Here is a 13,414-nt window from a genome sequence, read left to right as displayed (position 1 = left end):
TAACGAATAAATTCTATTTGTTTATTTGATTTGATTATTGCAGAAAGCACATTTCATTTCTGGAGGACACCCAAACGTGTTAACAGCCTGGGAAGGAGTCAAGAGTTGTCCAGGAGGGTTTCAGCCTTTCTCTCTCACTTTCCCTGGTTTTTAAACAGCCCAACAGCAAATATTTGCTGGCAGTGGGGATTTCTGGGCTGTGAGGTAATGGCTGCTTGAGTTTTTTTACATCTGCAGAGTCATCTCCTCGGGTTTGGAGCCTTATTGCAGTTACAGATGTGCTTGAGAAAGGGGAGGCACTGGAGCTCAGCTTTGGGGTTTAATTCCAGCAGTTCAGAGCTTTCCCTGAGCCCTGCTCCGAGCTCCCTGCTGATGGAAGGGCTTCCTTAGGAGCTTCTCTGGAAGTTTTTACAGGAGTATCAAGAACTATTTTGTTCTATTAAGAACTATTTAAGAATTATTTTGGCCTTGGAGGAGATTCCCACCGGGCTGTGTGTGATTATCATGGAATCCTGGAATGGTTTGGGTTGGAAGGGACCTTAAAGCCCATCCCATTCCTCCCCTGCCATGGGCAGGGACACCTTCCACTATCCCAGGCTGCTCCAACCTGGCCTTGGACACTGCCAGGGATGTGGCAGCCACAGATTTTCTGTCCAACCCCCAGTGCAGCAGCAATTTGCACCATAATTCCTATAAAAACCTCAATTATCACAAGGTTTGGGTCTAAGGGTATTAAAATATCATTGAAGCTGAGAGTGCTGAGCTCATTCCTATCACATCCAAAGCTGTGCTTCCCTCCACCAATCCATGGGATTTTTCCAGCTCCCAAACACGTGAGGCTTTCAAAGTCTTCCTAAAAGACAAACCTCAGGTCATCAGGATGTTTATTCCTAAGTAGTTTTCCCATATTTGAGGGGAAAAACACCTCAAAGGGAGCTCAGACGTGAAGCATCGCTGTGCCAAGAGCATCTTCTGGAGCAGGTTCCCGTGGGGAAGAGTTTGGAGCTCCCCAAATGCCAACGGTCCCGGGGACAATCACTCCATCAAATGGTTATTTTGCCGTGTCAGCACTTTGGCACCACCTGGAAGATGTGGATGATCTTAATGATCTGCTGCTCCAAAGGGATCGATGGCCTTCTGCAGGGGTCATTTGCAGGATCAATAGTTGTCCACCCCCTGTAAAACTGGAGAAAATCAACTTGAAAGCTCCTTCCCAGAAACGGCTCCGGATTTTACCTGACTCCAGGGAGTCTCAAAGTGGGTTTCCTACAGATTTTGGGACGGGGCAGGCAGGATGTGGTCACTAATGATGGGTTTATTCCTGCTCACAACTCCTGGTCCTGCCCCAGTGCTCTGCTGTGCTTGGGGGACAGAGAAATTCCAGGTTGGATGGAGCTGGGAGCCACCTGCTCTAGTGGAAGGTGTCCCTGCCCATGGAATCCTGATGGAATCAGAGATCCCTGCCTGCCACCACACTCCCACTCTCCAGAGATTTCCAAAATGTGGCAGCTGCACCACCCCAAATCCCCTAAACCCACAGAGGATGCAGCCCCTACATCCACGGCCACCCCAGGATGAATCCTCTGGCCCTGATTCCTCATGAGCCCCTATTCCTGCATTTTCCCAAGCCAGGCATGGGGCTGCTGGGGCTGGGGCAGCTGGAGTGAGCAGAGGTGCATGCCAGGACAGGAATTCTTATTCCCTCTTGCACCCTGCTCCCTCCAGCCACGGTTTTCCTTGTCTGATGGGACACGGAGCTGCTCCTGAGCCACTGCTGCAGGCTGAGCACCAAAGCCCAGCTCACGGCACACAGGGCCAGCCAAAACGTTGGCTTTAACAAGCTATCAACAGGATTTAATATTTCATGGAGCTCTGAGGGAGCCACAGCTGGTCAGAACTGCTGTTAAAAGGCTGAGCTCTATTAACGGCCGGGCAGCTTCGCCAGGCGCCTGCTGTTTACTCACAATTGGCCTTCAAAACACCACATCAGTTATTGTCAGGTCTGGAGGGAATGTGGCCTCTGGAGCTGCTGCTGGAGCTGCTGCAGAGCACCCCAAATCCTGCTGGCCACGGGCAGGGACGAGTCCCCAAAGCAAAGGGTCCCCCCTGTGCGAGGCGGCTGCTCCAGCAGCTCGGTCCTAAAGCAGCTGGGGCTGCACCCACTGCTGGCACCCTCCTGCCCTCTTTTCCCAGCCCCAGCCCCCTTCTGCAGGGAGAAATGCCCCAAAAGTGAGGAAACAGATGCAGAACAAATCCCTGAAATGCAGGGAGAAACTGCAGTTTCTCCTCGTTCGCCAGAAGCCCAGCACCACCAACCCTTCCTTCCTCAAACTCTGCATCACAGCTGAGAACTTGTCCCCTCCTTTTTTGGTCCTGAGCACTCCAAAATGTGTAATAGATACAATTACCCAAAACTGGGGCTGACAGCAGGGGGATGGCTTGCAGCTACCAGCAGTGAAATCATCACCAGGCGAGTAAACAGGACAAAGGAAACAAATTTACTCCACGTGATGGTCACGTAGGTGGGTCAGCAGCCGCCTATCAGATCTGGCAGGGTCACCTAAAAGGAAACCAAGCAGAAAAGGTCTGGTCAGCTTTTGCCATGTTTTATGTTAGTCAGTTTTTCCATGACTGGATGAGAGCTCCCTCTCCTCTCCCTTTTGCTGGAGTTTTGCAATTGAACTGAAGGTAATCAGCAAAGCACACAGATGAGGGGCTGTGGTCACGGGGGTGGATTGGGACACCAGGAATGTCACTGCTGGGTGACACAGGGACCTGTGAAAAAAGCTTAATGGCAGGAATAAAAACCAACCTGCACAGGGCCCCAGTCTGTCACTGCCCACTCTGACACCGCTGCTGGCCTTTCTAAGCTGCAAAATCAGTGGTGGGCCCTACACCTCGAGTTGCTCAGAGCTCAGGTATCCTCAGGTACCCTCCTGCCCTTGGCTCATCCCTGCACCCTCAGGTTCACTCTCACATCCTTGGCTCCTGCTCATCCCTGCACCCTCAGGTTCACTCTCACACCCTTGGCTCCTGCTCATCCCTGCACCCTCAGGTTCACTCTCACATCCTTGGCTCCTGCTCGTCCCTGCACCCTCAGGTTCACTCTCACATCCTTGGCTCCTGCTCGTCCCTGCACCCTCAGGTTCACTCTCACACCCTTGGCTCCTGCTCATCCCTGCACCCTCAGGTTCACTCTCACATCCTTGGCTCCTGCACATCCCTGCACCCTCAGGTTCACTCTCACACCCTTGGCTCCTGCTCATCCCTGCACCCTCAGGTTCACTCTCACACCCTTGGCTCCTGCTCATCTCTGCACCCTCAGGTTCACTCTCACATCCTTGGCTCCTGCTCATCCCTGCACCCTCAGGTTCACTCTCACATCCTTGGCTCCTGCTCATCCCTGCATCCTCAGGTTCACTCTCACATCCTTGGCTCCTGCACATCCCTGCACCCTCAGGTTCACTCTCACACCCTTGGCTCCTGCTCATCCCTGCACCCTCAGGTTCACTCTCACATCCTTGGCTCCTGCCCGTCCCTGCATCCCCGCGTTTCTCCCCGCTCCCGGGTACCGCTGACCCCCGTGCCCTCACGCACAGGTTACCCCTGCCAGGGCCCCCGCCCCACGCGGGGCTCAGCGCTAAGCTCGGGGCACATCCAGCCACCAGCTCGGTGGCGGGGCCATCCCGCGCTGACCCCGCCGGGTGAGGCCGCGCCTGGCCGCGTGCCCCGGCCCCATTAGGCCGTGAAGCGCCGCCAAATGGCCCCATCAATATTTGATGCGGATCGAGCCCGCCGGGCGCGGATAAAGCGCGGCGCTGCCGGCAGCGAGGCGCGCAGCGGGGATGGCGGGCGGCCGGGACGGGCCGGGGCCGTGCGGCCGGGACGGCTGCGGCGGGGCGGGGGTCGCTCCGGGGGCGGTGGCGGGGCCCCCGTGGGTGCCGCGGGCGCGGTGGCTGGCGCGGAGGCTGGCGGCGCTGCTGGTGCTGCTGGCGCTGGTGGCCGCCGGTTGTGCCCTCCGCCGCCGCGCCTGCTCCGCGCCCCGCCGCGCCCGGCCCCCGCCCCGCCGCGCCCCGCCCGCGGCCCCGGGCACCGCGGGCACCGCCACCCCGCCGGGCCCGGCCGTGGAGCTGCCGCAGCTGCCCAGCTACGAGGAGGTGAAGCACCTGCCCAGCTACGAGGAGGCGCAGCGCTGCCGGCCCGCGGAACGGGGCGCGGCCGCGGGGATCCAGGGGTGAGTCCTCCGCGCCCAGCCCCGCTGCGCAGCGCGGGCACCGCACTGATGGACGCGGCGGGACCCGCGGGACGGGGTCATCCTCCGGACCCCGGGAGAGACAGCGGACAGCCCCAGGTGTCCCAGGCGGGATGCGACGCCAGGAACCGGCAGCGTTCCATGGTGGGACAATGGGGATCCCCGGGAAGGCTCCACACCGCAGGGTGACCTGCTGGACACCCGGCTCTGCAAGGGGACGTGTCAGGGGCCACGGGGATTTTCGGGAAGGCTCCACACCACAGGATGACTTCCTGGACACCCGGCTCTGCAAAGGGACCTGCCAGGGACAATGGGGATCGCCGGGAAGGCTCCACACCGCAGGGTGACCTGCTGGACATCTGGCGCTGCAGAAGGGACCTGCGGAATTCCTGGGGACCGTGGAGGGATGGGACACGCTGCCTGGGAAGCAGGGACCCACTGGGACAGCCTGCAGGACACCAGGGCGCCTCACAGGGACGTGGCACAGTCCTGGAAGGACTTCCAGAAGGAAGGTGACTTGGGGACATCACCTCCAGTAGGAGGACGTGGAGTGATGGGAAGAGCTGGCTGCAGTTTGCCGCAGCATTCCCAGCTGCCCTCAGCTGGGCTCCTGCTCGCCGGGAGTTTTGGGATTGCCCAGCTGTGGGACTGTGCTGCGAGGACGTAACTGGGTGATCCTCATCCCTGCCATACCCACGGGTGCCAGGGGGAGGTTTTGGGACAGCCAGACCAGGCTGTGCTCCCTGGCACTCTGCAGTGGGTGTACGGAGTGGGCAGCAGGGGAAGGAGGGAACCCTTCCAAATCCTAATAAAATATCAGCACCTCCTGCTACCATGGCTCTTATTCACTGAGGGGACCTGGGACCCCTCCTGCTCTAAGGGAAATAAATGTCACAGCTGCCACAGCTCCTGGGAAACCTTCCACAAAAAAGGCAAACACCAAACCCCAAGGAAAGGCAGAAACAACCTCCATCCACCCTTGAATACCTGAACAGGCTGGGAGTGCCTCATGTACTCCTAAATTCTCCCTACAGCATCACCACGAGCTCATCCCACCTCTCCTGACAATTGGTCTGTGCCCAAAGCTTTCATAAAATACCTTTTTTTTTCCTTTCCTAGCCTGACTTTAGCAGGTGGAACTGAGGATCTGGTCAGTGCAGGAGCTGCAGCCATGAGCCCTGTCCTTTATCTCTTTGGAAGGTGTCTCCAATGGCAAAGAAAACCTGCAGGTTTATTTAAAACAGAGATTAGAGCACTTCCAACTGCAGGGCTCCAACTACCACAGTTGTTTCTTTATATAAAGTAAAAAAGTTCTTGCAGATCCTTCAGGAAAAACACAGAAATAATTATTTTATTTTTTGTACAACCAAGCTCTGTGCAGACAGAACTCATCCCTCTCCTTCCCTGAAGGTACCAGACCATCCTATTTTCCCCAACTTCACAGCAGGGCAAAGGCACCTGACCTAAAATTAACAGGTTAAATTCCAATACTGGAAATTTTATAGCACAGGGCGACCCCTGACTGATTTGGATTGATAAACTTTGGAAATAGAGATTCTTACATTTGATCAATTCATAAAAACCTTTTTTCTACCTGGCTCTTTCCCATCCCCTGCAGAGTAAAATATCATTTCTGTTATCATGAAAATGAAGAAATAGAGGTCTTAAAATTGCTATGTTTAATAAAAAACCATGTAAAAACCAATGTAAAAGACGTATGTATAATACAAACAGTAAATTGCTTCTCTCCAACCTCCCCCATCTGTAGGCAATACAAACTTTATACAAATACACATTAAAATTTCAGAATTAAATTTTAGAAAGCTTCAAGCTTTTCCATTATTGCTTATTTATAATTTTGACTATTCTGGAGTGAATAAGGCAACAATCACCAGTTTTTTCTACAGGAAATGGTTCCACATAATCTGTAAAATCAAATTTTCATGTCAGATGATTCAAACCTTCCTCCTGTTCCAGTCCCAAAGGGTAAAATCCCACAGACAAACCCAGATCTCAAAGTTTTACCGCCTTAAATACCAGAAAACAAAGTATTTTAAAAATTTTTTCCTCTGAGCTATTATAAATATGCAGTTGGTTTTTAAACACCCACCTGACCTTTTACTTCTACCTCACTTGAGGACTTTATTTTTCACTTAAAGATGCATTTTTCCACCTCCCTTTTTATAATCAGAGAGGATTTACTGTGGTCAAGGTTAAATGAAGTGAACGAACAAAACTCCCCACCCTGCAATGTCAAAATCTGGATTATATTTGGGTATTGATCCATCACAACAGCACCTAAACAACTGAATATTAATCATGTTAATTCATCTCTGTTTCTTAAATTGGGTTATGATGGTTTAAATGAAGCAGTCAGTAATTAAATAAGAGGTATTGCTTTTTAAAAGAGGGTTTTCAAATAATTTCTTGTTCTGGGCAATAATGTAACCAAAATATACCTGAAACATCTGTATCCTCCTGCTATTTTTTTTTTTACTTAATACTGAAAATAACTGAAAGGAGGTACAAATTTAATCCAGAACTTTGGAATCCCAGACCAACCAGCTCAATATTACCTTGGCATGGACAGATGGCACTTTCCTTGGAATTACAATCTCTAAAACCCCTGCCATAATCCCAGAAAAGCCATATAAAATAACGTCTTCTCCTGAGAATATTCTGAAATTCAGATTTCATACCCAGGGTCATAGCTGTATTTAGAACCTGGTGAAAACAAAGAATAAAAGTGCATTTCCAAAATATTTTGCTTTGTTTCCTATTGAACACGAGCATGCTCAGGACTGGATGCCTGTGATAAAAAATGGAATTAAACACCTTTCCCATCACCTCCAAATGTAATTAAAACACCCCAAATATTCTTTTTTCAGCAGTCAGTGGAGATCACCACATGCAACAGCTCTCAGATATGTTAAAAACCTCCACATTTATTCGGTTTTATTAAGAAATTTATGCAAGAAAAGGTCACACAATGATCCACAAATTCACTGTATGTACAGCTATTTAAGGTTTTGCTGGTAACATTTGAAAGATACATAATATATCTTGTCAGTGCTGAATAATCTGTTAATATATTTATAACACGAAGAGAATGCAGCCAGTTTTGGATGTGAAACAAAGAAAAATGTATCCTGATGAAATAACACAAATACAAAAAAAAAATATTTACAAATCAAGCACTTAGGGCAGAAAAAAATACATGAAATACCCTCTTATTTTAAATATTCTTGTCAGTTTTACATGTCACATGCTACAAATGCTATTTGTTACTTCCAACAACCCTGAAAGCACATTCCAAAGTATTTTAAACAGGAAAATACCCTTTTACTGCTGAATGCTTTGCTCAGTGACAAACCTGAGCTGCTGAAATCATCTATTAAAGAACTTGCTGCTACATCCTAACAGAAATATGTCTTACCACAGCTGTGAGGGAAATATTTGTACTTTAGAGGCTCAAGCTCCTCTTTTTATCTTACATTTTCAGCACTTCCACTTTGCTTCATTTGTTTTAGGGCAATTTAAATGAGTCTGGAGAGGCCCCTGAGGCTGCAGAAAGAACCAAGCTGCTTAACTTGGTGCTTAAATGGGGACTTCATGAGAGGCAACCCAGGTTAAAGAATATCAGTGGCAACGAAAATTTAAAAGCCACAAAGACAGAGACAGTGAATTCCCTTTTTTTCTCAGACATGTAGCACTCACTGGCACCCGACTATAAACCCAGCTCAAAATGAAAGTAAATAATTCATTCTGTGTGTCACCCAACGCTTAAAATCTACAGAAATTCTCACTCCTGTGGCCCACAAAATGTTTGCTGTGGCTTTTTTTTCACATTTGTCAGAACAAGCCAGTACCAAATATTGAAGCAGCACTTTAAAGGTGTCCAAAATGTCAATTACTGCTGCACAGTTACACTGGTTCTCACTGCAGGACTGGCTGCTGCTCGTTCTCTTTCTTTAGCAATTTCCATCTCTATTTTGGCTTTGATTTTATTCCAATCCACTTCCAGCTGTAAGAACAGAAAAATTAAATACACAGAGCTCAACATCAGAGGGAAAGAGGTCAGTTATTCAACTTGAAAATACAATTATAAAGTGTTGAGCACACAAACTCCTGAAAGAGATGACGGCACAGCTGAGTTCTAACTGAGCTTCCACCTTCAAAATAAACCAAGCCTGAGGTATTTTAATAAATCCCACCACATCTCATTGTGTCTGGCAGTGTAACACAAAAATAACCTGCTTCTAATTCAATACCATGACATCAGTGTCCTGCTACTGAAAATTTAGCCCTGTGTCAATAATTTATGAGTGATGTCTCCCCCAAGGAAGCTGATAGGATATTAAACCAGTTATCTGCTCAAACAGGAATCAGATTCCTGCTTGGAACTGCCCTTCTCCATCAATAAATGTTTTAGTTTCGCTTTGGCATTTCTCCAGCTGCAGAGAATTGGCATTTTCTGGCTGTGTTTTGTGTCAGTGAAAGCTCAGACAATAGATACAGCACAGTATCACAGTACAAATGTGGGTACAAGAGTTGTCTCTTCCCAAAAATGTGTGACAAGGAAAAAAAGGGATCATGGTGCATTTGATGACCATAAAAACACATCCAAAAATGAAAACTGTGCAGTTCAGTTTATTGCTGGAGAATTAACACTGTCAAAGGTGGGATGGGAGAAGAATTTCAAGGGCTGCACAGGGAATTCTCCTCTGTAATTAAGTCACGAGATAACAGGGAAGATTCTCTAAGAGGGAAAGTGAAACTGCAATACCCAGGTTCTCAGGTGACAATATAATAATAATTCCTCAATTCCAGAGGCACTTACTGGGTCCAGGATTCCCAGGATATGTGCAAGGTATTAAGAACCTGATATGTAAAATAAAACACACTTTTAGATCCTGTCTGGCTGCAGAAAAGAGAGGAAAAAACTCTTCATTTAAGCCTGAAGAGGTTTTAGGTTGTGAGAGAGAAACTGAGATCCTTTCTTAAGTCTGAGACAGAACAGCAGCACAAAATCTTGCTTTTCTTTTCAAGTTTCTTCTGATTTGCTTTATGAATCTGGCAGGTTGCATTAAGAATTTAATTACAGCTTAAAATTCACATTATGTAGATCCTTCCTACTCTCAGATCCAGCAAAGACCTCCAGCACCTGGATGTGGAAAAGGACTCTTTCCCTCTAGAAATCTCCTGAGTGAGACCCAAATCTCAAGACTGAGTAAGGTGAAAAATCATCCTGCTCACACCTTGTCACTGCCAAGGTGGAATTCCTTAGGAATCTTTCCAGAATCTACAGCTTTCTCAAGGATTTAAAGAAAATCAGGATTATCTACAATGTCTATCAGAAGCACCAGGGGATTTACATGATTTTTGCTCTATCATGGGTTTTATAGAACACACACTTCCTGCACAGCAGCTGGAAAAGCTGCAGGGTAAGAATGCTTGGAATCTGTCCTTTATTTTTCTGTATTTTCCAGGTAAATTACTGCAGAGTGGTTCATTAGCGGCAGACTTTCGTTTAGGAAATGAGAATCCTTAAAAGTGCTAAGAGCTAATGACTTCCATTAGGAATTCAGCTTTATTCCAAGTGAAACAGGCAGTGTCCAATTAAAGGATGTGAATTCCCAGCTCAGGTGTTCCCTGATCCATCAGCTGCAGTGGATAAAAGGATTTCACACAAAGGAAAGGTCTCTTTTGATAATTTCACCCTGAGAATGCTGAGGAATAAGGAGGGGAAAAGCAGGAAGGACTTGAGGGCTGCTGAGGGGAATTGCACACGTGGGTGCCTCTCCTGAAGGAAATGTGTGGCAATACTCCAATGGAATCCAAGATCCAGCTTCTGAACTTTAGGATGTGCCCTCAGCCTTCAGGATCTGTTAAATACTAATAAATTGATTTCCTGATGATGCAGAGGGTTTCCAATAAGTGTATCTTGAACTGTTTATCATATTTATCAGAATGGTTTGTAGTTCACTTCATAAACATCCAGATACCTTCAAAGTTTGCTGTTGTTTCTATCCATAAAATGCCACAAAAATGTTGGAGATGTTTAAGAGAGACACACTGAACCATGGTGAGGTTTAGCTCCCTGTTTCATAGAAAACAACTGTGCCTTCACTGGTGTAATCTTCACCAGATATTAAATATATATATTAAACATATATATTGTGAATCTTTGCCTTCAAATACAACACATGTCCAGCTATTCCTGGCCCAGCAGCCCCACATCACGCCAGCAGCTGTAAAAATGTCACATTTATGTGCACATTTGAACCACAGAAGGAAAACAGAGGTGCAAATCCATCCCACCCTCCTCAATTTGCCACAGAGCTCATTCTGAAGCAGCAGGAACAATCCTGAGGGATACTTACACCTTCTGCATACTGCAAAAATCTTTGGTTGGTTTCTTTTTTCCCAAAATCCTCCAAGAACTTCTGTCTGTAAGCCAGGACCGTGTCCACGTGTGTCCTGTGCTTCACTGCAAGATCCAGGGCTCTGGAATAAAGCAGGAATGGCTTGGTCAGGCTGGGGAGATGCTCTGGCACAGCCACAACCACCAAGGTTCTGCAGATACTCTGAGGGTGAGGGCAGGGATCCCAAATCCAAGCAGTTCCACATTAGGATCAGCAGGTTAAAAGCAGCCAGTGATGAAAAATACCCAACAGTTATTTCCACTGACAACCTCATCACATCATCATTACTTTGACCACAGGAGGCTTTTTATTCCAAGGAAATGCAGAATATTTGAGAGCTTAGCACAAGGGGCAAAAATAATAATGCTTAATTACTTTTTTGTAGTCAAAAATAGGTTCTGAACACTCATAATACATATTTATGACATATTCCATATAATATTTACAAATATTGTATAGGTGGGAAAGATTAGATACTGGATTAATTTAATTCATTACTCACATTTGGTTTCTTCTCAGTGGCTTAAGAACACTGATATTTGATATACAGAGAGTTTTTAGATGATATATAGAATAAAAGAATATCCTTTTACTAATATCCAGCTTAAACCTCCCCTGACACAGCTTCATAACAAAACAACAATCACAGATATGTGGGGGAAAATCAACCTTTTGCCTGAATATATGAATATAATAGCAGAGAAATTAGGAGTGAACAGCTCAGAGGATTCTGTCAGAAAACGTGGGGGTTGGTTTTGTTTAAAGGAGAAATTCCTCTTTTGTTTTCTCAGCCCTAATTCATATTTTCTCCACCTACACAATGCTGGGAGCCTGAGTAGCCACAGCTCTATTTTTAGCAACAAGACACTTCAAACCAGCCCAAATTCCACAGCCAGTCTGGGGCATCACTGAGGACTTCTCTGTGCTAACAGTGATGAGAGAGCAAAATGTTATTTCAAAACGCTTCCAGGAAGATTTTGGGCTTTTATCACCAAATATTTGTATTTTCTAAATATGACACAAAAATGCTGCTCTTTTTTTTGGTTGTTGTCAGGCTATGATTTAATTCTTTTTTTTTTTTTCCCAAGTCGTGGGTGATTAAAAGATAAAAAAATGAGTCAGCAATAAAACAACTGATTGAAATAATCAGGAAAACATATTTTAATGGGAAAAAATCCTACCTCTCCCAGTTGTAAAGGTTAATGTTGACTTGAATAGCTTGGTAAACCAGGCCTGACTGAAGCAGGAGGGTTTCAGCCTCCTGGGTGCTCCCACTGAACAGCAGCATGTGAGCCATCCTGGATTCCTTGGATGGCAGATCCTTGATGGAATTGATGTACTGCACTTTGTCAATCTGCTCAGGGGCAGGACAGCAAGGAAATTAATTCATGAACTTGGTTTTGCAACAATTTAATTGGGATTTAAGTGCATTTTCTTACCTCCCCAATTGCTGCATAGGCAATTTCAGCTGTGGTCATGTCCTTGTTGGCCACTGCCATGGCAGCCAAACAAGCCCACAGGGTCTGATCCTGAAATTCAAAATACAAACAACTTTTAAACCTCCAAATATTTATTTATCATGCTACAAACGACTCCTCAAAGCAACTGCACAAGGCCTGGAAATTATGGGTAATAATACATTTCTCTGTGTGCCATTTATGGCACTGTGGTCTAAGTCTCTTATTAGGAAATTATTAATTATTTCTCAGAACTAGGAACTAGAAAAACTTAATGGTAATAATAATATTACATTTTTCAATTATAATTTTTATTACTTCTATTGTTTCTGTGAGGTTTTTTTTGGTTTTTTTTTACACAGCCTTGAGGAAACCCCACAAATTCAGAACCCAGGAAGACCCTAAATGACATTTTGATGGATTTTCAAGTGACAACATTAGGACAATGACACCCTAACAAACCATATTTAAGCACAGTTTAAGCTACCACATCTAAAACTCTATTCAGACAGGAAAAAGGTAATTTTTGACTGTTTAGTTCATGTGGACTGCAGGAATTAAATGGGTCTTAATATTTTTGTTGAGTGTGTTCAATAGCGAATCTGGAAATAAAGGCTTTGCCCTGTGAAGGTTTTTGGAAGGATCACTCTTGATTTAAATCAGAATTGACACCTACACTGAGGATGTTCTAAACCCATTCCCGTATTTCCCAACTGATTTTTCCATGACTCAGGACAAATCCTCCTGCAGGCAGCCCATAATTTGGGAGGATTAAGATTGTTCAGAGAATCAAAAGCTCAGAAAATCTGTGTCCCCTTCTATTCCCACTTCCCTTTTATTTAGAAAATCAGGTGATAAATGCTGAAAACTCAGCCTGAAATTATCCAGGAGATGAAGTTTCTATGAGTTGTTCCTTGATAGGTTTTGCTGCTTTTTTCCCCCACAGAAATATGACCCATTTTGTTATTCCTGAGTGGAAATACTTTCTACAGTCTACTTGGGAATACTAAAATCAAAATATCCTGACTTGGATGCTTAAATCAGGTGATGTGGACACTAAAAATAAAGATTCTGTTACAATTAATTATAATAATACATCCCAAATTATCTGGATGTGCATTGTTTTAATAATTCAGTGACACAAATACCTGAAATACACATTTAAGGTCATGACAAAAGTGCTAAACTTTTCTAGGAATAAATGGGAATGAGGATTTGAAGCGATTTTGTTGTTTTAAAGACTACCACACTCACCTCATCTGTTGCTGTTGTCTAAATAA

At 45.9% G+C, this 13,414-nt stretch overlaps 1 protein-coding gene and 1 long non-coding RNA gene across 4 annotated transcripts in view; both read right to left on the bottom strand.

The window, feature by feature from the left end:
* On the bottom strand, nucleotides 1-3,815 carry LOC116449097. The gene is made up of 2 exons (XR_004242234.1): nucleotides 2,409-3,815; nucleotides 1-1,184 (listed from the first exon to the last, which is right to left on the bottom strand). It is a non-coding gene; the product is annotated as an uncharacterized LOC116449097 (long non-coding RNA).
* Nucleotides 3,816-5,914: 2,099 nt separating this feature from the next.
* IFT80 (intraflagellar transport 80) overlaps nucleotides 5,915-13,414 on the bottom strand; it is a 31,743-nt gene continuing 24,243 nt past the window's right edge. For 2 of the 3 annotated variants that reach the window (XM_032119766.1, XM_032119767.1), the window contains exons 17-21: nucleotides 13,389-13,406; nucleotides 12,117-12,206; nucleotides 11,859-12,031; nucleotides 10,636-10,759; nucleotides 5,915-8,276 (exon numbers count right to left, since the gene is read on the bottom strand). In XM_032119766.1, coding sequence (XP_031975657.1) covers nucleotides 8,163-8,276; nucleotides 10,636-10,759; nucleotides 11,859-12,031; nucleotides 12,117-12,206; nucleotides 13,389-13,406 — 519 coding nt within the window. In that variant the 3' untranslated portion in view covers nucleotides 5,915-8,162. The remainder of the gene's footprint in view (nucleotides 8,277-10,635; nucleotides 10,760-11,858; nucleotides 12,032-12,116; nucleotides 12,207-13,388; nucleotides 13,407-13,414) is intronic. The other variant, XM_032119768.1, reaches the window with a different exon arrangement.

Source organism: Corvus moneduloides, chromosome 10, assembly GCF_009650955.1.
Source record: "Corvus moneduloides isolate bCorMon1 chromosome 10, bCorMon1.pri, whole genome shotgun sequence".
NCBI classification, from domain to species: Eukaryota; Metazoa; Chordata; class Aves; order Passeriformes; family Corvidae; genus Corvus; species Corvus moneduloides.
The sequence above is the reverse complement of the archived record's forward strand: the minus strand, read 5'-3'. Positions and strand labels throughout refer to the sequence as shown.